A 26,109-nucleotide genomic window follows, 5' to 3' on the forward strand; every position below is an offset into this window, starting at 1 on the left:
CAAGATTAACAGAGCAAAAACAAGTAGATGCCTCATTTTCCAACAATGCAAACCAGTATTCCTTTGGGAATTTCAGAATTCAGTTTATAGCTCTTAGCTCTAGTGTTTACCCATGCTGTAACCAGATTATGATTGGAATTATCTGTTTACAGTACCTGAACATCAAAATATTGTCAGAAATTTGCATATACTTACATATATATTTATAAATATATATGAAAGAGGTCTGTGTGTGCAAGCATATGTATACATAGAATCAAATTTTTTGTTACTAATCCAAGAAGGAAAGCCAATATTAGAGTCTCACTATGTGTAAAGCTGCATATTTCATTTTGGTGCACACCTGGATTTACTCATTTAACCCCAAACTTTAAAAAAAACCCAGAGGCTGTTCTACTTCATTCCAGAAACGAGTCTTTCAAAGCCAGATTTCCCAGAAAGGAGCTCAATGCATGCCAATTTAGACTTGTACCTTCTGGTAATGAAATGAGAACTTCTCAATGTATAGACAAAACTCTCCACTGTGTCCTTGTCTGTACACATCCCAAAGACCCCCATTTGCACTGCATCAGTCTTGGCAAAGGCCGAGCTTTCAGAGCTCAGTCAAGAATATTAAAGTATTTGTACTTCTTCCAAATCCAGTGCTGACCTTGTACTAACTCAGCCTTCAAAACTGGATAATTGAAAGGTTTTTTATAATTTTATCCACTGTCTTTTAAAATTACCAGATATTTGTGAGCTTATACACTCTTTACTACAGTCCTGCTGCTTCTACTTGCAGAAACTTTCTAAGTTTCTCCTACTTGCAAACAGATCTCTTTCTAATGGTTACAGATGGGATGAAACAGAGAGCTATCTCAATGCTAAAATTCACAAGTAGCTCTTGGATAAGGACATACCTCTTCAATACTAATTTGAAGAGAGAAAATCCAGGAAGAATATGGATTTTCAGTTAGGCCACATGTCACTTTATGTATGTTGCACATTGCTCCAGGAGTAAGAGCTGCTCACAAAAACTGACCTGAAATTGTATGTATTTCTGCTCTGCCCAAAGGAGAACTGGAAATCAGTACTGTACAGTGTGTTCATGGCATTCGTGCAATTTGACTCTGTTAATTCCTGAGGGCTTTTTCTTCATGCTGTTATTTTCAGTCTTAATACAGATAGTTTCCATATTTGAAAAATAAAGGGAATTTTTTCCACAATACTTTTCCTTTTTTTTTTCCTATTTTTTTCCTCAGTACTGTGACCTTCCAAAGTCAGAGACATGACTTTTCGCATGATGTATTATACTTTCTTATCTCCATGTGCCTACCTCATGGGTCAAATACCAATCTCAGATTTTGACAAGGCCTTTCCCTAAAGCTTCTTCTTTGATGCCATCTTTGGCATATGTCCATAAACTGACAAAGTTACATGAGGTTTGCTTCATCTGCACCAAACAGCACATAGGCACATAATTCTATCTCAGAGGCTTAAACAATAATGGTTTTACATTACTTGCTAAAATGTTGCATTAATGGCATAGCATCTGCAGAAAGTGAAAGCTGTTTGTTCTCCTCTTGATATCCCTTGTTCTGTCCCCCTAAGGGACAAGAATCAAGCTGAATAACAGGGATGCCGGGGAAAGGGCATCCTCAGTCCCACAGCACCCAAGAAAGGCAACAGCACAGACTGAGAAGGCAGACCATAAGACAACAGCAAGTTATGAGCAGGTCTGAGGTGCAGGTCCCAAGGGAGGTTGCTCAGGGCCATTAAGGCCTAAGAGTCCTCTTGGGGTACATCTGCAATCTAGCCCACCCCTCCTGCCCCCCAGCCATGCAGACTCCTGTGTGGTAGCAGCAGCTTGGCTGAGGGGTCTCTGAAGATGCCCAGTGCAAACCCCTCTGCTCAAGAGCAGAAGCAACTTGTGCAGGCTGCTCAGAACTTTGACTGGATTTTGAACATCCCTAAGGATGCACGTTCCAAACATTGTTCCAGCACTCAATCACCCCCATTGTAAAAATGCTTTTATTTGTTTAAATAGAATTTCTTGTCTTTCAGTGTGTGCCCACTGACTATTATCTTTTCACCAAATACCACTGAGACAAGTCTCAAGGCTCCTTTGAATCTTTAAATTTAATTTAATCTTTCAACAGGATGGAAATATGGGCTGACAGGAATATAATGAAGTTCCGTGAAACAAAATGCAATGTCCCACAGCTGGGGAGGAATAACCTCAGGCACCAGGACACACGAGGGCCAAACTGCTGAAGAGCAGCTCTGCGGAGAAGGACCTAAGGGCTCTGCCGGTGCCCGAGTTGAACCCGAGCCACTGCTGTGCCCCTGCCTGTCCTGGCCTGGTGAGGTTCAGGGACAGGAGCCTTCCCTGAGCACTGCTGAGGCCACGGCTGGCGAGCTGTGTCCAGCTGTGGGCTCCCCACTATGAGTGCCCATGGACACACCATGAAGAGTCCGGAGAACGGCAGAGATGATGGAGGGACTGGGCATCTCCCCTGAGGAAAGGCTGGGGCACCTGGCACTGCAGACTGCTGAAGGAAGGCTCGGGGGTTTCATAAATGTAGAGCAATACCTACCTAGGGGAGGTGTGAAGACAGAGCCAGGCTCTTCTCAGTAGTGCCTGGTGACAGGACAAGAGGCAATAGGCACAAAACGAAACACGGGAGGCTCCCTCGGAATACCAGGAAAGACTTTTTTACACAGAAGCTGCCGGAGCAGTGGCACGGGGTCATTAGAGAAATTACAGAGTCGCTATTCTTGGATATATTCGGCAGCTGTCTGGGCAGCCGACTACAGGGAACCGAGGAGGAAAGGGAAGGCTGGGCAGTGGCCAAAGCCACGGTCATGCCGTCCGCGTCCCTCGCTCTGCTACCCGCCCGGCCGGGCCCCCGAGCGGGGCTCGAACACGCGCTCACGGGCGGGCTCAGACGTGCGCGCCGCCACGCGAGCCCGCGCGGGCGGGGCGGCGCTGCCGGGAGAGCGGAAGTGAGGCGCGCGCGCCGGCAGCATGGCGGCCGCGCGCTGGTGGCGGCTGTGCGGGCGCTGGCGGCCTGCGGTCATCGGGCCCGCCCTGGGGCCCACGCGGCGCCGCCTCTGGGCCCCCGCCGCCGCCGTCCCGGCCCCGCTGGGCTCCGCGCCGCCGCCCCGCGCCGCCTTCAGCGCCGGCCCGCGCTGGCACCAGCGCGGCCCTGGCGGTCTGTCGGGGGGAGACGCACTGGAAGGCGGCGGCGAGGACGGCGGCGGTGGTGGTGGTGGCGGTGGCGGGGCGGACAGCGGCGGGGCCGGGCCGGTCATAACGGCGTTGACGCCACTGCTCGTCCCGGAGCATTTCCCCAACGTCCCGCTCATCGCCGTGACGCGCAACCCCGTATTCCCGCGCTTCATCAAGATCATCGAGGTGAGCTGCCGCCGAGCCCTCGGTGGGAGGGGGGCTCTCGGAGGGGCCGCGGGCCGCCGGGGCTGTAGGTGCTATGGGCTGGCTCGCAGAGGGGCCGGAGGCGGCTCAGCCCAGCCTTGCGGCCTCGGGCGGGGGTCCGGGCGTGGTGTTACTCCAGGCCGTGCGGGGGTCACCGACCGAGCCCGCCGCTGGCGGCGCCGCATCTCCGGGCCGCTCTCTTTGCCTTGGCAGGTTCCTTGACCTGCAGAGCAAGGCAGCCTCGTGCGTGACCTCCTCGGGCAGCCGCTGCTCGGCCTTTGGCTCGTGCTCTGTAGCCGAGTCCTGTCGGGATAACGGTCTCTTTTGGGCCAGTTGAAGTTTCACAGTTATTGCGTCAGCAGCTCTGCTTCTAGCAGAGAAGGTCGGCGATTCGCACATTATCTCTCGAAGTTCGCTGTCATTTTTGTGTTCTCTGATGAAGGTTAAGCAAACGTGTCCTTGTTTCGGCGCCGTAGGTTGGTGTCAGAGCACCGAGACCCGTGTTGGTGAAGGCAGCAAGCTGTAAGCTGCAAGGAAAAAGCAGGAATTCGGTGTAGAGCAGTACAGCTGCGGTGGGAGAGAGGTTGAGTGATGGGGATGGTAAACACCATTTCAGAGTCTGATCTTTTCCCTCTGCACCCCATAAAGATTTTAAGAGTTATGAATTATATCACTGATGTGTGACTTGAGCTTACAGGCCAGAAATACTTTTTCCTTCTTAAATGACACCCAATCTGGAACAAGTACTTTTATTTTTGTGCCTGTCTGGTATGTTGCTAGTCTGATTTTGATGTAAATGTAGTATGAAATAAATCAATATTTTCTTGTTCCTGTAGCATTATTTAGCATGATGTTATTTCTACTGTATATTTTTCTGCATATCCAAATCTAATATGTGCAGCTTTTTAGATGTGTCAGGGAAAGGAGAAGATTATATATTACTAAGAGCGTGTAGTCATACAAGACTTATGTACAGAAGTTATCAATTTCAATGCTTGGGTCAACAATGTCTCACAGAATTGTAAATGTTTTCTCTTATCCTGTGAGTTCATTGTGCTGCAATTTTCCTGACAAGGTCGAGTCTCTACAGTGCCTATGACTAATTTTCTTTCTGTTAATGTCTCTGACATTGGTGAGCATATTTTTCTAAACATTGTGCAAAATTAGAATAGGTGTGCTGAGATAAGAATAGGCCAGCAGTGGTGGTATTACTTGTGCTGTTCTGTCAGAACCATGCTGGGTGTTAGCAAAGCGTTGAGCAATGCAGCTTATGTCCATCACTTTGAAGACCACTCAGTGGTTGGCAGGGTGACTCCATGCAACAGCAGAATTCACAATGAGTTATTTTCTTGGTCGCTGAGGATTCAGCCTGTTGTGATTACAGTTCCAGTGGTGCTGGGAGATCTGCCAGGGACAAGTGTGTGGCGTCTAGAGATCAGAGGGGAGGAGGAAGAAGGTAAACTAGGAAGAAATACTGGCTGAAACTCAAGGCAGGAACTCAGATTCGTGGGTGTAGGAGAGGAATTGAGCAGAGAAGGCTTTGGAGAAGAGGATTTTAGCTAGGGTTTTTGGGCAGAATTCAGGCCACTGATAGGGAAGGGTGAACTAGCTCCCCATCAGGAGCAGGGAGCTAGGACGTACAGGTATGGGAGGGGAAGGGAACAGTGATAGCAAAAGAAATTTGTAAGATACTGTTCAAGTAACTCAGGTTTCTTGCTTGTAAGAGTTGTACAGATTAGGTCTAGTGCCTTTGAGCTTGTCTTATCTTGACTGGGAAGTGAGTTGTTCAAAATACTTAAATTTCATGTTTCTCTACCTTTTTTTCCACTTCTATATTACTGTGCTCTAATGGAGACAAGAGTAGAACCATACAAGCTCCAGCTTCATAATTTAGTTGTAGGATGTCATCGTGTCTGGCCTTACAAACCTGGGAGTGCAAAGATAACAGAAAATCCACCTCTGATTGCATACCTGTTGTCCTAGGTGAAAAATAAGAAGCTGGTTGAACTGCTGAGGAGGAAAGTTCGTCTTGCCCAGCCTTATGCTGGTGTTTTTCTTAAAAAGGATGACAAGTAAGTTGTTTCTCTTGATCTTTTTAAAAAACACAGAAATAAGCTGTTCAGGTTGCATTTACACTAAAAGCTGTCATCCTAAATGCCCTGCCTTGGATAGCATTGCAGAAATTGTGGCTGATCTTGAACCATCCTCATGCTATGAAAGTCTTTGTTGCCACCAGCAGCACTGCTGGGAGCTGCAGTCTTGGTTTAGAAAAGGGTGTTGTTGTTTGGGAAGGAGATGAGCTGTCCAGATACTTGAGTGATTTGGAAAGGGGTTACATGGTGATAGCAATGGGGATTAAGTCTCTTTGCCCCTAAGTCCAGTTTAAAGTTCTGCAACCAGTGATCGTTTATTTCTTTTTTAATCTGACCTGCTATCTCAGGTTTCTGAATATCTACTCCAATTTTTTTTGCTCAATAGCAATGAATCTGATGTGGTGGAGGATCTGAATGAAATATACCAAATGGGAACTTTTGTCCAGATTCATGAAATGCAGGATCTTGGAGACAAGTTGCGTATGATAGTCATGGGACACCGAAGGTTGGTTACTTGTACTTCACTGCATCTCACCAGACTGTTGTATAAACAGAGACATCAGTTTCACCACATACATGCATTTTTTCTACACAACTTGTATATGGCAAGTTTCTGCTTTGTTACCATGCCATATCCTGAGAGTGCAAGGATATTCCATGTCCTGTCACAAATGTGATAGGTTAGCTGCAAAACAAAAGAGACAGTGCATGTCATTGTCATATCAACTGTGATATGATGCAAGCAAACCATTCATTAAGCTGAAGTTTAGCAGTTTGACAATTACAGCAAGGCCTAGTAATGGTGAAAAAAAAAATCTCTGGAATTAATTCAAGCCAGTATTTTTGCTTAAAAAAAGAAGGAGTGGAGGGGGGTCCAGAATTTTAATTATGCCTTGCCCCAGACATAATTTTGCCCTAGAACTGAAATGAAGAAAATATGATTATTGCTGAAAATCTAGTTTTAGCCATTTATGCTAGATATTTTTAACAAAGTTAAGAAATTGTATTTTTAAAAGCATCAAATAAGTAATTTCCATTAGAAGGAAAACTACAAGGACAGAAACATGGCAGAAGAGACAGATCCAGGGTGAGTTTTGCTTTGAAGCATGGGATTTTTTCCATCTCCTCACTTTTCTCCACTTGCATTTGTTCTGAACAGCAAAGAGTGAGCAGTCCTGTCAGAGCTAAATTTATGTGAATTCACAAGTCAGTTCCTTTTCAAATGAAATCTTAGACCTCTTGCTGCATTATCAAAGCACAGCCATATTTAAATGCATTTTGGAAATGAGCTACTGGTTTGGGCTTACTTGGAATAGAAATATTTCCCTATAACTCCGACGGGTTTGGTATTCCTAAGATATAACTTGGGGATTGGTCTTTATATTTGATTGAGATATGGAGCACTGGTCAATCATATCCATAGGAACCACACTAGGTACCAGATTTGAGGAGCATTTATAGGGAAACGCACAGAAAAGGAAACTTCTCTCTAAAAGCCAAAATAATGAAACATGGTGTCTTGCAAATGTGTGTCCTTTCTAAATTTTAGCTTGCTCAAAATACAACTTAGTCTTTGTCCTTTTTGTGCTGAAGAGCTGAAATCACATGTAATGGGGAAATAGATTGTTGCTGGTTTCTTTTGGCTTTCAGGATTCGTATAAACAAGCAACTAGAGGTTGAGCCTGAGGAACCTGAGAACAAACAAAAAATTAGAAGGAAACAGAAGCGATCTAAGAAGGAGCCTGAAGAGGAGACTGGAGCAAAGGACCAAGCTGTGGAGCTGGTACTAGATCCTGTAGCTGCTTCTTCAAAGGAAGTTCTCATGGTAGAAGTAGAGAATGTGGTTCATGAAGATTTTCAGATCACAGAAGAGGTTAAAGTAAGTGAATTAGTTTACAAGCTTGGACTTGTCCTGTAGAATTGCACGTACACTTCTTGCTTAAAAGGAAAAGTTCTAAAATCAGGCTCTAATGACGCCTGCAGAAACTAGCACATAATCCCTTCTTCTCACAGTCACTGCACAAGGGGATTATATGAAAGTAATTATTTTCATTATAACAGCTCAGTTCCTTAAAACTATTGACTTCAAAATGTTGCTGAATGAAGAGGCTGGTCTGTGCTTAAATCTGTGTGATGACCTCCATCAAACTGAGTGTTTCCTCAAAGGTGGCTTGGGTGTTCAGCCTGACTGTATCTTCTGGCCAAGAGCCAGTCAAGTTCTGTGCATGCAGAAAGCCAGCTTCTAGGCCTTGTTGCCTTTCCTGAGAGCAGGAATTGCCCCAGTACCAAGAACCATCACAGCCCACCACTGCAGTGAGTGGCTGGACTATATATTTGTGCTAAGATCTTCCCTATCCTTTTCCATTCTTTTATGCTTAGATTTTGTTGTGTTTATAGGCACTTACTGCAGAAATTGTTAAAACAATCCGGGACATCATTGCCTTGAACCCCTTGTACAGGTATGTCCTTCCCATGCTGCCCTGCTTTGGCAATAGCATGTTCTCAGACTGAAAGATGCTGACGTTTTCTATACCACTTGCCTTTCTGTTGTAATGAAGTAGAGATATTTGCTGAATTGTTACATAGACTTTTGGTTTGGAATGTAAACTCTGTCTCTTGTTGGAATCAAAGTTTTGAAAACCTGATGTGCAATTTAGAAACGACATAGAATGATTAAGTCCTAAAGATCTGGATCTAAGTGAAACCCACTGCAATAAGCATCATGATCTGATCCATGTCTTACAAGCAGGATCAAAGTTTTGGTATCCTGGCCCAAAAAAATCCTACAGAACTGTTTGGAGAGCATTTCAAATACTTAGTTTTATATATTGGTCATCATTCCTCTAACCAAGTGATTTATCTGTTTGTTACTGAGTATTGATACAGTCAAATTTCAAAAATAGTTTGCTATGAAACTGAGCTATGTTTCATTTTATTGCACTGTCATAACAAGTAAATTAGGATATTCCCTTTTGAATGTAAATTTACACAGCATTTTGGGGTTTTTTACCTTTTGTTTTCAGAGAGTCTGTACTTCAGATGATGCAGGCTGGACAGCGTGTGGTAGATAACCCTATCTATCTGAGTGACATGGGTGCAGCCCTAACAGGGGCTGAGTCACATGAGCTTCAAGACATCTTGGAAGAAACCAGTGTAAGATGAAGTTTTTAACTCAAGCAATGTGAATGGAATCAGTACATCTGTTGGATGTCACCTTTTCTTTACCAGCCTCAGTACAGAAGAGACTTCAGTGTTTTGATGATGTGTTAATATCAGTGACTAGATTCCTGTTGAAGGATTTAGTAGGTCGTTAGTACTGATTTACTGTGGGTAAATCAGAGTGCTGTGCATCTTTGGCAGCAAATAATTTTCTTTGCATGCTGTGGAGTTCCTACGTGTTGGTGTTTCCATATCTGCAAGTGCTGTATAGCTCCCCCAGACAACCTGTTGGAGTTTTTTATTCTGTCTTTCTGTCTGGGACAGAGAAAGTATGTATATATGTGTGTGAGAGAGTGTGTGTGTGTGTGTGTGTGTGTATATACACACATATATGTGTGTGTGTGTGTGTTACTTAACAAGGGTATCACATCTCAGAACTCATTCTGCGTCTGTCTTCTGCAGATTCCCAAACGGCTTTATAAAGCTCTTTCCCTTCTGAAAAAGGAGTATGAGCTGAGCAAACTTCAGCAGCGTCTTGGAAGAGAGGTAAGTTTCAGGAGTAACAAATACCTTGTGTGTATTTATATTGTGTCCACCACTGTGATGCTTAGTATGTGTATGTGCTCTAAAGGGTGCATTATTTAGATTTAAGGTTTTCTGGTTTTGTTTTAGAAATATGTTTTTTCATGCACATGGTAGAAGTAACAAGACATGAGGCTACAGCATCTGCTGTTAAATTGTGTCTAAGTTGTAATTTCATGCAAGCCGATAAATCTAGAGGTGTGCAGTTTACCAAGCATCGGTGCAACAATATACAGCCTAATACTGTATGTAGCGTGTACTAATGTAAATTGCACAATGTTATTTCAAATTACCTTCTGCTAACTCTTGTGAACTGCAATAGTTTCTGTCTGTTGTAAGATTTAATCAGAATACAATAGCTGCATCTAAATGGTAATGAAGTATGTGAAGTGCAAATATCTGAGAATATTGAGTCATGTTTTGTTTGTTAACTCCCAGTAACTGGGGCTTTTAGAATTCATGTTAAGTGCAAAATGCCTTTGGACTGGGATTGGAATGTTTGAAGACTTCTTAAGTGAATTGAACAGTTGCAGTCTGTGGGACCAGATATACATCCAAGAATGCTGAGAGGGCTTATCAATGTCATTATTTTGTTTTTTCACTCATCATTAAAGCACTGTGGTCATGGAAGAGGTTTCTGGGAAACAGAAAAAGGTAAATGCCATTCCCATCTCCAAGAAGGAGAATCAGGGAGACTGCAGGCATGTTAGCCTGCCCCCAGCCCACGGGAAGATTATGGGGAAAATTCTCCAATAAGTCCCCGACAGGCACATGAAGAAGGACATGATTTAGAATGGCCAGATTTCCCAAAAGCAAACTGCCTAATTGTCTTCTCTTATGAGAAGGCCCAGAACACAGAAAGGAAACATGGTTTAATGATGTGCTTGGCAGTGCTTGGTTAATCGTTGGACTCAATGATCTCAGAGGTCTTTTCCTACCTAAATGATTCTAGGATTCTAGCAATGATTGTTGTATATCTTAACATTTGCATGGCCTTTGCTGAGGTCAACTGTAATAGTAGTCTGACTAAATTGGGATGTTACAGACTGCAAGTATGTAGTATGAGGTTGGTGAAAAAAATTGGCTAATGGGCAGAAAAGGTTGTGATCAGTGTGGTAACTTCAGCCAGCTACTAGTGGTATCCCCTCGGGGAGTCAGTACGAACCTACTTAAGTACTGCCAAGAGAAATTCATAGTCCCAGACCAGGCCTGGAATAATCAGGGTAGAAAATAGCTATACAGGAAAGGATTTTGGAGCCCTGATGTGGGGGAAGCTGACCATGAATTAGTAGAATTAGTAGAGGAAGGCCAACTGCCAGCTGCCTACTGGGCTTCAGTTGCCCTGTGTAGGCAGCAGGTAGAGGTTAGCCCTCTCTGTTTGGTACTAAGGTGATCACATCTGGGTTACTCTGCCCAGCTTTTGGTCTCCCCAACACAAACAGAACATTGAAGCACTGAATCATGGCCAGTGAAGGCCACCAAGGTATGAAGGGTGCTGGAGTATGTTATTAAGTCACTTCTTGTGTTAGAATACACTGCAGATGAGTTCCAAGTAGTATTTTCAGTTGCTGGGAATGTCATAACTGAGAAGTATTTGGAAGAGTTTGAGGTTAGATGGGCTGTACCAGGAACACATTAGTTACTGTATTTGTTGCTATGTCTAGGTTGAGGAGAAGATCAAGCAAACACATCGCAAGTATCTTCTTCAAGAGCAGTTGAAGATCATTAAGAAGGAACTAGGTCTGGAAAAAGAAGACAAGGATGCTATAGAAGAGAAATTCCGTGAGCGACTAAAGGAACTGGTAGTGCCAAAACATGTCATGGATGTGATTGATGAAGAGTTGAACAAGTTGGGCTTATTGGATAATCACTCCTCAGAATTCAAGTGAGTGGCTGGCCATGTCATGCTGTCAGGGTTCGTTGGGAGAGTGAAACATCAGTGCAGTTCTGTTAAGCACTTACCTTAGTCCCTCCCCGCCCCTCTGTTCCCTGTAGCATGTCAGTGCATTATAGTATTTTTTCTCCAAATTGTCTGTGTTTACTTATGTAGTATACCTCTTTTGATCATTTTAGGTCTTCTGTCTTCTCTTGCAGTCTTATGCTAGAGATACAAAATGTGCAGTTAGTTCCTCATGAAGTGTGCAGTGATTCTTTTTCTGCCCTGTTTTGGCTCTTCTTTCTTGTACTTTGGTGTCTTCAGTAGATGTGAGAGAAGCTGATATGTGTCATTGTCTACCTGAGATGGTCCCTGAAATATTGGGGCAGGGTTGGAATTGCTAAGGAGTCAATGAATAGTTGTAATATGTGTTCTGTGATGTGAATTGTCAGAAACTGAGGTTGAAGTGAACATTTCTCGTCTGTTGAGTCAGGGTGTGCTATATTATACAGCAGTTGGTGTACTCATCAGCTGTCTTAATGTTCTGGGTCTCTGCTTTTAAAAGTATCTTTTACAGAGTTAAAGACTGTGTTTAAGGGCAAGCATGCCTTTGGATGAGCAGCATCTTGGCAATCATAGAAAAGACATACTCGGCTTCACAGGCAGCATTAGTACCTTTCCCTTTCCTTCAGAGTTGTAACAGTGGTTGCAAATTTGCAAAGCAAGTACTTGGGAGAAAAAAGCCAAAGCTCTGGTGGCATGGCAGTTGTCCTCAGGTGGATCGTGAGCTCAGACAGCCCTGCTGTGCTTCCCTGTTTCCATGACTGTGCACAATTTGATAGTTACTGCATTGTGCAGACCTTCCTGTAGACTTGAATTCCTGATCTAAGTACGTAGTTTTAGAACAGTGAGTAGTGGTTGTCGTAGCAGAATGCTTTGTTCTCTTCAGTTTGTTTATGCTGATTATCTCTACTGTTAACTTCCATACTGGCATCATTTTCCTCATTTTAAATCTCTCTCTGTGGTGTTGGAGATTCTTTATTTCAGAAAAGCAAAAGCTGTGAAAAAAAACTTTGTTTTTTGGGGTTTTTTTTTGTGGGAGGAGGTTGAAGACTGTGAAAAAGGTTAGCAGTGACAGCCCAAATAGTGATGGCTCTTTTCCATGAGTAGTTTATATCCCACTTGTTCTGGATGAGGTTGTTTTGGAAGGTGGTGGAGGAAGACATGAGCTGGTCAATCACTCTCATTTGTGTGTTTCTGTCAGTGTTACACGGAACTATTTGGACTGGCTGACATCCATCCCATGGGGTAAGTGTAGTGAGGAGAACCTGGAGCTCGCTAGAGCCCGAGCAGTTCTGGAGGAGGATCACTATGGAATGGATGACGTCAAGAAGCGAATTCTGGTAAGGCAGGAGTAGGCACTGTGTCCCATTTCACATTGCTTAACATCAAGCATTTTGGATGTGTTTTAGATTGCAGTTGCCATTTAATTGGTGTTAATTCATGCATCAAACAAAGTTGCATGAAAGACCCAAGTGTTCTGGTAATCAGTGCTTAATTACTTGTGGCAGTGAAGGTTGCATTCTCATTTCAAACTGCAGTATTCTGGTTTGCACTAAATGCTGGGCAAGAAATAACTTGCACAGTTATTTCTTCACTGTAAGTGTATAATCAGTTGAGGTTTCAGTTTTGAACTGTGGTCTTTCGATTCCTCAACTTTTTGGTGTCACTTGAGAGTAGTCTGTCACAGAAGTGTGAAATAAGACAAGCTTAACTTAGCGCATGGGAGTGGTACAGTAGGAGATGCTCACATGTAGCTTGAGAGACTCAGATGAGAACAAGAGAAGTTGGAGAAGAACTTAAACTATGTCTTCTCACTCCAAGCAGTGGAGAGAGACTGCTTCTTCTGGTGAGATTGATACAGAGCACAGAACCTTGGTAGGGGACAACCAAGCATATAAATAACCGGAGGCAAAACAGATGCATCAGTATCCTGACTTAGCCTCTCCCCTTGCCTTCCCCCAAGTCCTTTGAGAGCCAGTTTCATTTTGTAATCACTGCTTGACCTAATAACAAATGTGTTTTGGTGTTGCTGATGTTGCCTTCTGTTCGCTGCTGGTGCTTCATCTGTTCTACAGGAATTTATTGCAGTCAGCCAACTGCGAGGATCCACCCAGGGGAAGATTTTGTGTTTTTATGGTCCCCCTGGAGTCGGCAAAACCAGTATTGCTCGCTCCATTGCCAGAGCCCTAAACAGAGAGTACTTCCGCTTCAGTGTTGGAGGGATGACTGATGTTGCAGAAATAAAAGGACACAGGTCAGTGTAACTTGAGAAATATCTCTATCCAGCAGATTTTTACTAAAGTAAATAGGAATCTAACTGAAGTTGGACAATGTATGTAATTCTCATCTCTGTTCTGCCAACCCTTGCTGACAGGAGTTGAGATACAGAAGGAGGTGAAAAAGATAACAAAGGGTGGAGTTTGGAAGATAATTATATTTGTGCTTTTAAGTGCAGTTGCTCCCTGTTTTCTGTGTATTCTCAGTTTTGACAAGCTGAGTGAGCTACCCAGAACCATTGGAGTTTCTGTAGATGTCAGAAGTAGAGAATGGTGACAATTTAAACAGGGTCATTCACATGTGTATTCAGATGTGATTGAGACTTGGTTTCCAAATAATCAGGATGGAGATGATGCATGAGGAAAACCTGGAAACAAAAATATTCATGGGGATAACAAGAAGTGAATAAAAAATCGGTAGATTCATGGAGAAAACAAGAAGTTAATAAAAAATGGGTAGATCTGACCCTTCCATAGGTTTATTTTCCTTCCACATACAAAAAATCCTTGAATGGTTGGGATTGAAAGTGACCTCCAGAGATCGTCTAGACCATTCTCCTGCTAAAGCAGGGGTGAAGGCAGAAGTGCTTAACACCTTCTTTGCCTCAGTCTTTAGTGGAAATATGGCTTGTCTTCAGGACAGCTGTCCTCCTGGATAGGTAGACGGTGTCAGGGAGCAGAATGGGCCCCCTGTTATCCAGGAGGAGGCTGTCAGAGAACTGCTGAGCTGCTTGGATGTTCATAGATCTATGGGACCAGATGGGATCCACCCCAGGGTGATGAGAAGCTGGCAGATGAGCTTGCAAAGGCACTCTCCATCATTTACCAGCAGTTCTGGCTCACTGGGGAGGTTCCAGATGACTGGAAGCTGCCTAATGTGATGCCCATGTACAACAAGGGTGGGAAGGAGGATCCTGGTAATTATAGGCCAGTCAGTCTGACCTCAGTATCCAGTAAGATAATAGAACGGTTTATATTGAGTGTCATCACACAGCACTTACACAATGGCCAGGGTATCAGAGCCAGTCAGCAGGGATTTAGGAGGGGTAGGTCGTGTTTGACCAACCTGATCTCCTTTTATGACCAAGCGACCCACCTGATGGATGCAGGAAAAGCTCTGGATGTTGTCTGGAAAGGCTGTGAATGTTGTCTGTTTGGACTTCAGCAAGGCCTTTGACACTGTCTCCCACAGCAGACTCCTGCAAAAGCTGCAGCCCAGGGCTGGGACAGGAGCACTCTGTGCTGGGCTCAGAACTGGCTGCATGGCTGGCCCAGAGAGTGATGGTGAACGCTGCTGCATCCAGCTGGCAGCCAGGCACCAGTGCTGTCCCTCAGGGCTCCTTGGGGGGCCAGTTCTGTTCAATATTTTTATTGACCAGATGGATGAGGGGATTGAGTCTTTCATTAGTAAATCTGCAGATGAAACTAAGCTGGGAAGGTGTGTCCATCTGTTAGAAGGAAGGAGGGCTCTGCAGGGAGGCCTGGAACAGTTGGAGGGATGGGTGGAGTTCAGTGAGATGACAGTTAATACGTCCAAGTTCTGAGTTCTGCATTTTGGCCACAATAACTCCCTGCAACATTATAGGCTGGGGACAGAGGGGCTGGATAGTGCCCAGGCAGAAAGGGACCTGGGGGTACTGGTTGACAGCCAACTGAACATGAGCCAGCAGTGTGCCCTGGTGGCCAAGACGGCCAGTGGATCCTGGCCAGTATCAGGAATAGTGTGGCCAGCAGAACCAGGGAGGTCATTCTTCCCCTGTACTCAGCACTGGTGAGGCCAAACCTTGAGCGCTGTGTCCAGTGCTGGGCCCCTCAGTTTAGGAAGAACGTTGAAATTCTTTAGTGCATCCAGAGAAGGGCAACGAGGCTGGTGAGGGGCTTGGAACACAAGCCCTATGAGAAACGACTGAGGGAGCTGGGGTTGCTTAGCCTGGAGAAAAGGAGACTCAGAGGTGACCTTATCACTCTTACTCTGTACAGCTTCCTGAAAGGTGGTTATAGTCAGGTGGGGGTTGGTCTCTTTCACCAGGCAGCAACTGATGGAACCAGAGGACACAGTCTCAAGGTGCGCCAAGGGAAATTTAGTTTGGATATTAGGAAAAAGTTTTTTACAGAAAGAGTGATAAAGTTCTGGAATGGCCTGCCCAGGGAGGTGGTGGGGTGACCATCCCTGGATGTGTATAAAAGAGGACTGGATGTGGCATTCGGTGCCATGGTTTAGTTGAGGTGTTGGGGCTGGGTTGGACTTGATGAACTTTAAGGTCTCTTCCAACCTGGTAATTCTGTGTAAAGCAGGTTCAGCTACAGCAGGTTAGACAGGATGGTGTCCAGACAAGTTTCGAATGTTTTCAGAGACAGAGATCCCACAGCCTCTCTGGGCAGCCTGTTCCAGGGCTCTGCCCCCCTCAATGTACAGAAGTTTCCCCTCATATTCAGGCGGAACGTCCTGTCTTTCAGTTTGTGCCCATTAGCTGTGTCCTGTCATTGGGCACCACTGGCAAGAGTCTGGTCCCGTCCTCTTGACACTCACCCTTCAGATATTTTTACACCTTGATAAGATCCTCTTTCAGTCATCTGAAGGCTAAACAGTCCCAGCGCCCTCAGCCTTTCCCATGAGAGATGCTCCAGTCCCCTAATCACCTTCACAGCCCTCCACTGGACTCTCCCCAGCAGTTCCTTGTCTTTCTTGAACTCCTAAGTCCAGAACTGAGCACAACACTCCAGGTGTGGCCTCACCAGAGTAGAGGGTCTGCATCTGAACATAAAACCAGCAGTGTTTTCAAACCAGTTAAGAGTAGCCACTCTGCAGAGTAAATTGAACCTGCAGGGCTCTGCCTTACCCAGAAGCAGAGAAGAATATTTTCTATGTTTTTCAGTTGTTCTCTGTTCTGTGCCTCTTGGCCTTCACTCTGTTGTTACCCTCTTTGCTTCTGCTTGTTTCTGGATACCAGAAACAATCTCTAGCAGGAAGCTTTTATTTTGCTATTAGCAATTTGTTCTTTAGTATCTTTTGATTTACACTGGTCTTTTGTCCCTGTCAAGTGAGGAAGCGAAATGTTACCTCTTCTAACATTTCTTTCCCAAAACCTATGAAAAATCAAACATCTCTATTCTCAGCCTAACCTCTTTGCTTTTCTCTAATTGAGAAGTGGTTTAAACTAAAGATAAAAACTGTAGTCCAAGAGTGTTTTGCCAAAATTCAGGTCAGTTCTTTACTAGAAACAGATTAGGTGGGTCTTGATGCTTAATATGGTGATGGAGAATGCTTTTGGAGATGATGAAGAAATAAAGACTTGTTTCCCAACAGGATATACTTGTTCTGTCAGCTGTGTGATGTATGCTCTGATATATGCTGTGGTTTTCAGTGGTTCCCTAAATACAATCTCTGGTAAAACAGGAGGACATATGTTGGAGCAATGCCAGGAAAAATCATCCAGTGTCTGAAGAAGACCAAGACAGAGAATCCACTTATACTGATTGACGAGGTGAAGTATTTGGTCTTTCTTCTAAGTTTTGCTCTTAAAGACTTGCATCAATTTGTGATCCCCAGAGAAAAGGTGAAGCAGTAACTCTTTTAAAAATCCCAGGTTCTTTCTGTTCATATGAGGCTGGGCTTTTAAGTTCACTGGGTGACACTGGTACCTTAGATGCTTTGTTTTCTCTCCTTATAGCAGACTCCAGCTTTAAAATTTTAGTTGTGTCCTTCTGATTAAATTATAGCTGTTTGGATCGTAATGGACCTGGCTGGATATTCAGAGTTTCCGTAGTTCTTGTGTTTCCTTCATAGGTGTAAGCACATCACTGTGCACAAATCCACTGTTGCCTGTGTGATTATTAGCAAGAGTCACTCTCAGTAGGTCTAAAGCAGGACTCTAAGGAATAAGATGCTTACAGTCAATTTGTGGTCTGATTTGAGAATAAATGAGTCAGGGCTACCAGCCTAATGCTTTGTCAAAAAGCAAATAAAGACAGGATATAATAGCAGGTGTTGAGAATGAGTCAAGGTATGGCCTTCTTGTGTGCCATACCTGGGAAGCACCAACAGCGGATGTAGCCTCAGGTCTCTTCACAGAGAGCAGCAGGCACAACTCTCTCCTGGGATTTTTCCTGGGAAAGGCAGGGAGAAGTTCAGAGAAGAGATAACAATTCTTATCTCTACTTGCTGTGCCTGTGGTTTGGCACGTGTGGAATGTGTTATGGAGATTGTTTACCAAAAGGAGTTTGTTAATTGGATTCTGCTGATAATTGTTTGGATTGATTGGCCAATTGGGTTAAAGCTGTCTCCAGACAATCTCCAGACGGTCACAGGTTTTTCTGTAGTATCTTTTCAGTATAGTATCCTTTAGTATAGCATTAGTGTAATACAGTATAGCTTAATAAAGCATTTGTTCAGCCTCCTGAATCATGAAGTCAGAGCACATTATTCCCTGGCTGGGGGATCGCCTGTTTCTGCAATAAGCAGATTCTTGGGAGGAATGGTATGTGGGACCAATAAACTGTCATCTGTTGCAGCATGATGTAACCAATGAGCATCGTGATTTGAAAGGTAATGGCACTGTAGGTTATGATACTTGACTGGTGTTGGCCAGAAGCCCTGCCTTGGCTGTAGCAGTGACTTTCATTAAGGCCATCCAGTTAATGCTACTCGTAAGGGAGAAGAGGCAGCAGCCCTGTTTGTATCCTCAGAAGGAAAGTTCACAGTGCTAGACGAGCTGATGACCTTGGCCATGGCCCTGGGCAGCTGGCTCTAGTGGCCCTACTTGAGCTGTGGGGTTGTATCGGGGCAACAGGGTAGCTATAGATTTAATGGTGTCAGGAACTCACGTCTTAAGAGAGGAACTCACTTGCCGCGGCAAAAAGTCCAAATATGGACAAAACTGGACAAATCCAGACCAGCCTTTTTTATTATTAGCACATCAGCCTCAGAACATTGTTGCAATGGAATTAGATGTTAACAGCTCGCTGGCCTACCGGGAAGTGCCCCAGAAGGTGGGGTAAAACGGAATGACATAAAATCATCTCAGTTTAGATTTCAGCTAATCACACAAAAACAAGACATATTGACAAGTTTTCTATCCAACCTTATAAAACATACGTAATGGTAGTTAAAACAAAGACTATTTCATAAGAAACAAAGAACAGAGTTCTATTCACGGTAACCTTCTAAAGATATACATTAAATAAATTTGTTGCCATCCTAAAGCCAAATCTACAAAGTCCTATTGTTATTTGTCACGTCTACTGCTTGGGAAACTTTTCTGCTTGCTTGGGAAACTTTCCTGCTGTAACAGAACTTTGAGCCACAGGCTGAGGCCTACATACTCTTTTTTAATCATTTCCTAAAAACCCTCTGACTTTATAGATTCCAACAGGGTTGTTCAGGATGACTTCAGCAAGTCCCCATGAGCCTCAATCAACTTATGACTGACAACAGCCCAAGTCACTAATGTGGCTCTGCTTGAATGGCTGTGTGTAGGCTTTTTGCACCTTGGGCAGAGTAAGGAGTGTGTCTGCACTTGCATATTAGGGAAGTGGTGTCAATTAGCACTCTAGCCCTCTCACTGTGGAATATGTGTTCTGGTCTGTGCCTATAGCTTATGTCAGTTTAACAAGTAGTAGCCCACTAGTAGTAGTGCTTTTTATTGTATGCACATTGCCTGAGACTTCGTAGTGATTTTCTGCAACATTCAAAAGTCCTGTGTCTTCTCAGGCATGTCATGTGCTCACACAGGAAGATAGTGGGGACTTGGATGAGTGCACAGAAAAGTGGTAGACTGGTATTGGATGTTAGTGAACACTCATGAACATTTTCAGATGGAGCCTTGAAAAAAATCTTGCTTGAGAATTTATCATTGTAGGAAGCTTCTTCGAGTATTAAATTCTTTTCTCCCACAGGTAGATAAAATAGGAAGAGGCTATCAAGGGGATCCATCCTCAGCCCTTCTAGAACTATTGGATCCAGAACAGAACTCTAACTTCTTGGATCATTATCTTGATGTTCCTGTGGATTTGTCAAAGGTATTTCTCTTTTCTGCAGAGATTGTAGAGCCAGAATGTCTGAATGTGTTTCAATGCAGAGATTTCCTGTCCATGAAAAGATGCTGACATTTTATTCCGTTGGAAAATCAAATGGAACATAAATGGTACACAGCTGTCTCTGTAGGAGTTGGTTTTAACTGAAGTGTCTGTACATGAAAGAACATCATTACCCACATATGTCCTGTAGCCCTAACTCCCTGTAAAGCCAGGGACAAACAGATGTGTGGTTTCCACTAGAAAAGGCAAAAGTTTTCCTTTACATGATGATTGGCAGAGCTGCTGTCAAGGGAGGTGGCCTAATGCTGTGAAAGTTTTGAAACTGGTCATCTTTGCATACTGTTGCACTTTTTGTGCAGCTGACATAAATTACAGAATTGACATATTAGGAATAGGTATAGATAATTGGGTCATTCTGAGCTAATTTCCTAGAAGGTAGAATGAACTTCTGAGTGAGATCTAGATCTCCCATTTTTCTGGTCCCTATCAAACCATTCCAATTTCCCAGTTTGAGCATTGTGTATTTCTAAACATTTATTTTGGGGGTATGGAACATGCTAGTACATAATTTTAAAATCCAGACTTTGATTAAAAACTAATTCCACAAATAGGGTGATCTTGCTCTTCTCTTCAGAGAAATGCAGAACTTAGGAACTAGTACTTAAGGTAAAGCAACTGGTTAATGAAAGTTCTTAATAGGATCTTTTAATGCTTCCAGGTACTTTTTATTTGTACTGCCAATGTAACAGAAACCATTCCAGAGCCACTGCGGGATAGAATGGAAGTGATCAATGTGTCAGGATATGTAGCAGAAGAGAAACTTGCAATTGCAGAGGTAAGGGAAATCACTGTTGTGCTTTATGTGAATTGTATCTGGTGGATTTTTTTTTGGCAGATTAAGGCTTACATATTTACATCCAACTATGTCCAAAAAAATTAGGCACATGGTGTTTTGCACAGAGTTCCTTTGATCTGAACACATAGTTAACTCCAGTGTGCCATAGGCTGTGGACACCAGAAAGCAGCATTGAGCTAACAGCAGAAAGTTGAGTGAATTGGAACCACTAGGCTTTTGTCACAAATACTAAGAGAAGGATGTGGGGGATTATTTCTTTCAGAGATACTTGGTCCCTCAAGCACGAGTTCTATGTGGCTTGGATGAAAACAAAGCTCAAATCACATCAGATGTCCTGACTGTTCTCATCAAGCAGTACTGCAGAGAGAGTGGGGTGAGGAATCTGCAGAAACAAGTAGAAAAGGTGAGGGGAAGTTATGTGTAACTGTGACCACTGTGCATCAGCCTCAGCTTTTTTTACAGAGATAAATTACTGTCTCGCCCAGGTATTGAGGAAATCTGCCTATAAAATTGTGAGTGGAGAAGCAAAGATGGTCCAAGTAACACCTGAAAACCTGCAGGATTTTGTAGGAAAGCCCATCTTCACTGTGGATCGCATGTATGAAACCACTCCCCCAGGAGTGGTGATGGGTCTGGCCTGGACAGCTATGGGTGAGACAAAATTAATTTTGGGTTAATGCCTACATTTCTGTGTCATTTTCAAAAGTTGAATGTAATAGTCAAACAGAACTGAATCCAGTGATGTTATTCTACAGGCATGAGTAAAAGGAATTGCCTTTGGCCTCTGAGTCCTGAATACTACTTGCTTGAAGAAAGGAGCCTTTCTTTTGCCCTTACCCAGGCTCATCTTAGCTTAGGGCCAGCATGTTTTCTCTTCAAGCTCCATACCCCGTACATATGATGTACATTAGGAACATCAGCAGCAGGAGGTGCCACTGTGAGACATAGAACAGCTGAAGAACGCCGTGTCTTGTCAGTGATGTGCAACACTGACTTGACTTCTGGTGTTGAGGGCAGGTGTAGGTGTTCCAACACTCTGTGGAGTGGGGGCAGTTGGCTGCTACCATTCATTGGATTACTCCCCTAGTAACCTGTGGGCTTATGTGCTCTACAGGATGGAAATACAGCACACAGCAAAGGAAATTACCTCTTCATACTCAAATTGACCTTGGGTAGAATTCAAGTAGTTAAGAGGGAAATTATCAGTATGGTGAAGAAGGTAAATAGATACGTGGCACTGGAGAACTGAAGAACTGAAGTGGCTAAAAGTGTTCTGTGAACTCAGCTTACTCTCTGGAGGAAACAAAGAACATGAAACCATTATAAGAACTTGGTTTTTTCCATTAAGTAGGGATTGCATCTGTGTTCCTAGAAGGTGAAGTCCAAAAAAGCAATGAATGGAGACTGTTGAGATTTCTAGCTGGCCTTCTTGAAGGTATTTAAGGAACAGGTTTCAGCTGCTCTCTACTCAAGGGCTAGTGTCTCATCAGAGAGCAACAGTTCCAATTGCCTGACATAGCTTCTGCATCACCAAAACCTTCTAGTTTAATTTGCCTTCAACTTTTTTCAGATGTTGTTTTTCTGTTTTTAGGAGGTTCCACTCTGTTTATTGAAACATCCCTGAGGCGACCCAAAGACAAGGAAAACAAGGATGGGTCACTTGAAGTAACAGGGCAACTGGGAGATGTAATGAAAGAGAGTGCCAAAATTGCATACACATTTGCAAGAGCCTTTCTGATGCAGAAGGAGCCCAAGAATGATTTTCTTATATCTTCTCATATCCACTTGCATGTGCCAGAGGTAAACTGATGCAGAGTTCACAGGGCATGTACAGCAACCTGACTGGTTTGTTCCCTTAGATGTAAAGCTGGAAGGTGCTTCATTTGTCCATATGTTGTGCAGAATGCCCTCTTCTAGCAGTAAAACCAAGGAATGAAGACATTTTCTTCAGGCTCCTGTGAAGGTCTTCCTATGAGCCATGTTTCCATTCCTTTCCACAGCAAGCATGTGGCAAAAATACAGGGGCTTGGATAATTTTCTAAAGAAACCTTAGCTTTTGTTGCAGCTGTTGGCCCTGTTGTGCAGGTGGGGAAACCATGACATAACATAGAGATAAGTGATTGGGATAAATGCTTGGATGAAGTTACAAAGACGTCAAAGTTTAGGTCTCTGTGTTACCAGGCCTTCTTAAAGGCTTCAAGTCATTTACACATAATTGGAAATACTATTCCTGATCTCCGTGCCGTGCTTCTAGTACATGTAATGGCACTGGTTGCTTTGTCCAGTATTTGGGGCTGAAAATAAATGCCCACAGCGCTCAGTGGTTCACATGCTGTGTAACAAGCTTTGGGCAGGTGCTTTACTGAAGACAGATTTTGAACTGTGATTGTGCCCCAGCTTTACTTCTGGATTAATGAGTGCTCTGTGTGCAATGTCTTTGTTGCAGCTTGCTCTGGGTCTGTCCAGGTACACATTGTTCTCTGTGAATTCATTCCCCGAAAGATGAGAAAACATCAGACATGATCTCTGTCTCTACTCCCTCTCAAACATTGATTTCTTCTGTTCTTACTACAAAGAGGTTTGATCTCAGATAAATCCAGACTGTTACTAGTTCAGGCCTGGATTTTGTGGGGCTTTACATACTGATCTTTTCTGCCTTGAATGATTTTTGATGTTGTCCTCCACTAGTTTGTTACTCTTGACACTCTCCCCTTGTGATGTTAGACTTGGGTCTAACAAAGAGCTTCAAATTGTTTGTGCTCTTTTTTCCATTGATGTTGCTTACTCAAAGACCTGAGCTCTGTGAGTATGGTGGTGGCATCAGGTCAGAAACCACATTTGTGAACTCATTTGTGGATTATTTCTCATAAATAAGGTGAGGAATGTCACAGTTGTTAATATATCAGGCAATTCAAATAGCAGGATTCCATCACACACACACGCAAAAAACTTTATGAGGCTTCATGAAATTTGACAACGTTAAAACAACAAGGACAAGAGTACTCTCTGATTCTGCTGCTTCTTGAATGAGCAGGGGAGTTGTGCTTTGTTTTTAAACAGGGAGCAACCCCGAAGGATGGACCAAGCGCAGGATGTACCATAGTAACAGCTCTGCTGTCCCTGGCCATGAATTGCCCAGTGAGGCAGAATGTAGCCATGACTGGAGAAGTGTCATTGACTGGAAAAATTCTTCCTGTTGGTGGAATCAAGGAGAAGACTATTGCAGTAAGAGCTCTTCTCATCTCTGTGCATTGTCCACAGCAGAGCCCTGGGTTGGACTCTGTGGGGACAGGGACAGCCAGGGAGGGATTGCTCCTTGAACTGGAAGAGGCAGATTTCATTCCATACACAGGTTGGAAAAGTCTGTGGTATCTTGATTGTGTCCCTGGTTGTGAGGAAAGGGATGGGACCCCAGGCTTTGTGCCAAGGCATGTATGTTAGCCTAGCTCAATTCCACCTACACTGGCAGAATTGAAGGTGACTGACAGCTTTAACTGGCTGTCAGAGCTGTCTGCTCTATCAGACTAGTGCAGTTCAATCCCCTGTGCTGTGCTGAATTGCTTGTTTCAGGAGAGCACCCAGTGCAGCTTTGACAGCATCTCTAAGTAACATTCTTAAAATCAAGGCTCTGTTCCCTAATTGCAGTGTGAATTTGTTTGAAATTTTATACAGATGTCTTAGATAAGAGGAACTTAGATTTAGTATTTGTAGTTTTGGTTTAATCTGTTTTATTTTCAGAATTTCTTTCCAAGCGTTCAGGCTCCCTCCCTACTTTTCACCTGCACAATTCTGGCCTACATAAGCCTTGCACCACACATTTTTCAGTCAAGAATGTTATTAGGTCTTCCTCCATTGAGCTGGGGCTTCACATCAGTGTTCTGTCACCAGATATATTTGGGCTACAGCTTTGTACACTGTGATTTCTTTTCCTTGTATGACTTAAAAACGAGTAGTTGTTTGTAATAGTCAGTACAGGACTAACCTGCGCTATGGCACTGACTGGCTGCGCTTGCAGGAGGAGTGTGAGGATCACCCCTAAAGCAATGGGTACAAACCTGTTCTGGGAGGAGCAGCTCTGCTTTCTGTGCTCCTTCCAGGGAAGGTGTCCCTATGAAAAGGTTCTGTAGAATTGTAGTAAGGGTATTGATGGGGTAGGTTGGTTTGACAAGCTGTTTCTAACTTTGCACTCATCCAAGGCTTTATCGTCACCCAAGCTGGAATAGATACTTACAACTTTGTGGAATAGTATGAATGTTCTGAACAATCCCCAGAGCTACTGACATAGTCCAGCTAAAATGCCTCCCCTCCTCATCTGTCCCTGCAGCTGAGATGGCACTGGAGACTATGTTTTGAGGCTTGAGGGGGATCTAGAACATGCTTCACCCTGGTGATACCTGTCACGAATGCCCTTGGTGCTCTCCATAGAAGAGAGTAAAGCTGGATCATGCTCCAGAATAACTGCTCTTGCTTTCAGAAATGGGGATGGGTGTTTCTGGTACATGGAAGGATTCCTAGGACTCAACAGCCCAACTTTTTCTCCCCACAGGCAAAGAGGGCAGGTGTTACCTGCATCATTCTGCCATCAGAGAACAAAAAGGATTATTATGACCTTGCTGGATTCATTACAGAAGGACTGGAAGTGCATTTTGTGGAGCACTACACAGAGGTATTTGATATAGCATTTTCACGGCTGGATCTCACTGGAGGATGACATGCGGTGCCCTTGATGGCTGGAAGGTGTTCTGTCCCCAAGCACTCAGCCCCCACCTAGAGATGGGTGACACGGGGCAATCCTGAAGTGGGACATGAAGCTATTGCTGCTGCGCAGCTGCCAAAATGAATTATGGCTCTGCTAGAATAAAGTATTTCTCAGTCTTTAATACTGAATTATGATCTACAATAAAGGATTTCCAATTTTGCCAAAGGAACGGGCATATTATCAGCCACCAGCAGTGGGGCTAGTCTGATCTTTTCTCATGGAAGATGTTTCAGCTATTTCACTGTAAATTTCTGTATGACTTGTGGGAAAGGACTGAACAGTACAGCCAGAGCTAGGCTGATGTACAGCTGTTATTATTCCTGATGTGGTAGAAGGCAAGTTAGCTCTCACAACCTGTCTCTAATTAAAAGCCTGGGCTGGGCTGAAAGGACACTGAAATCCTAAGATAGTTCAGCACAGCTAGTACAGTCAGCTGATAAAGGGACATGGTTCTCTAGGTTCAGTCACCAGGTCAATACCACCAGAAAGAACTCCAGGCTAAAGAGGGCAGACCAGCAACATGCTCAGCATCACCAGTCAGCAGCACTGTGCTGCACCACCAAGGGCCTGTGCCCCTCTGCAACAGCTGTATCATATTCAGGGAGTGAGAAAAGGAATATCGTGACTGTTATACATCAGTAAACACAGGCTTGGGGGCTGGAGAAATTGAATACTTCATCTTACAATGAACTCTGAAGAAAAAAGTGTTCTAAGCCAAGAACAGCTCTTGTCATCTCAGCAAGGGAGCCCTTAGGGGACAATAAAGAATCCAGCTACTGAAGTCCAGGGAGCTCTTGCTGACTCCAGGTGTCTTGACTTCTTGCTGCCACACTGCAAAACACAGGCCTGAATAGAGGGTACAAGGGGAAACACAGGAGCAGGCTAAGCTGCACAAGGAATGGGCTGATGTGCCCTGCAGAAGAAGTGCAAAGTAGTTACTACTTTCAACAGCCATTTTTGCCCACTTCCCTCCTACCACCATCTAGGTCTGAAG

At 43.9% G+C, this 26,109-nt stretch overlaps 2 protein-coding genes across 2 annotated transcripts; both read left to right on the top strand.

The window, feature by feature from the left end:
- Nucleotides 1–3,007: 3,007 nt before the first annotated feature.
- Nucleotides 3,008–3,752, top strand: LOC135458709 (lon protease homolog, mitochondrial-like). Its single transcript, XM_064733976.1, has 2 exons — nt 3,008–3,419; nt 3,466–3,752. The coding sequence occupies exons 1-2, from the start codon at nt 3,008–3,010 to the stop codon at nt 3,750–3,752; spliced, it is 699 nt and encodes a 232-aa protein (XP_064590046.1).
- LOC135458768 (lon protease homolog, mitochondrial) lies at nt 3,269–25,905 on the top strand. Its single transcript, XM_064734077.1, has 18 exons — nt 3,269–3,397; nt 5,399–5,487; nt 5,894–6,013; nt 7,159–7,387; nt 7,906–7,967; nt 8,532–8,661; nt 9,130–9,213; nt 10,914–11,134; nt 12,390–12,528; nt 13,264–13,442; nt 16,862–16,949; nt 19,360–19,482; nt 20,219–20,335; nt 20,619–20,759; nt 20,842–21,007; nt 21,948–22,156; nt 23,417–23,581; nt 24,903–25,905. The coding sequence occupies exons 3-18, from the start codon at nt 5,937–5,939 to the stop codon at nt 25,065–25,067; spliced, it is 2,295 nt and encodes a 764-aa protein (XP_064590147.1). The 5' UTR covers nt 3,269–3,397; nt 5,399–5,487; nt 5,894–5,936; the 3' UTR covers nt 25,068–25,905.
- The last annotated feature ends 204 nt before the right edge of the window (nt 25,906–26,109 follow it).

This window comes from Zonotrichia leucophrys, chromosome 28 (genome assembly GCF_028769735.1).
Source record: "Zonotrichia leucophrys gambelii isolate GWCS_2022_RI chromosome 28, RI_Zleu_2.0, whole genome shotgun sequence".
Taxonomy (NCBI): domain Eukaryota; kingdom Metazoa; phylum Chordata; class Aves; order Passeriformes; family Passerellidae; genus Zonotrichia; species Zonotrichia leucophrys.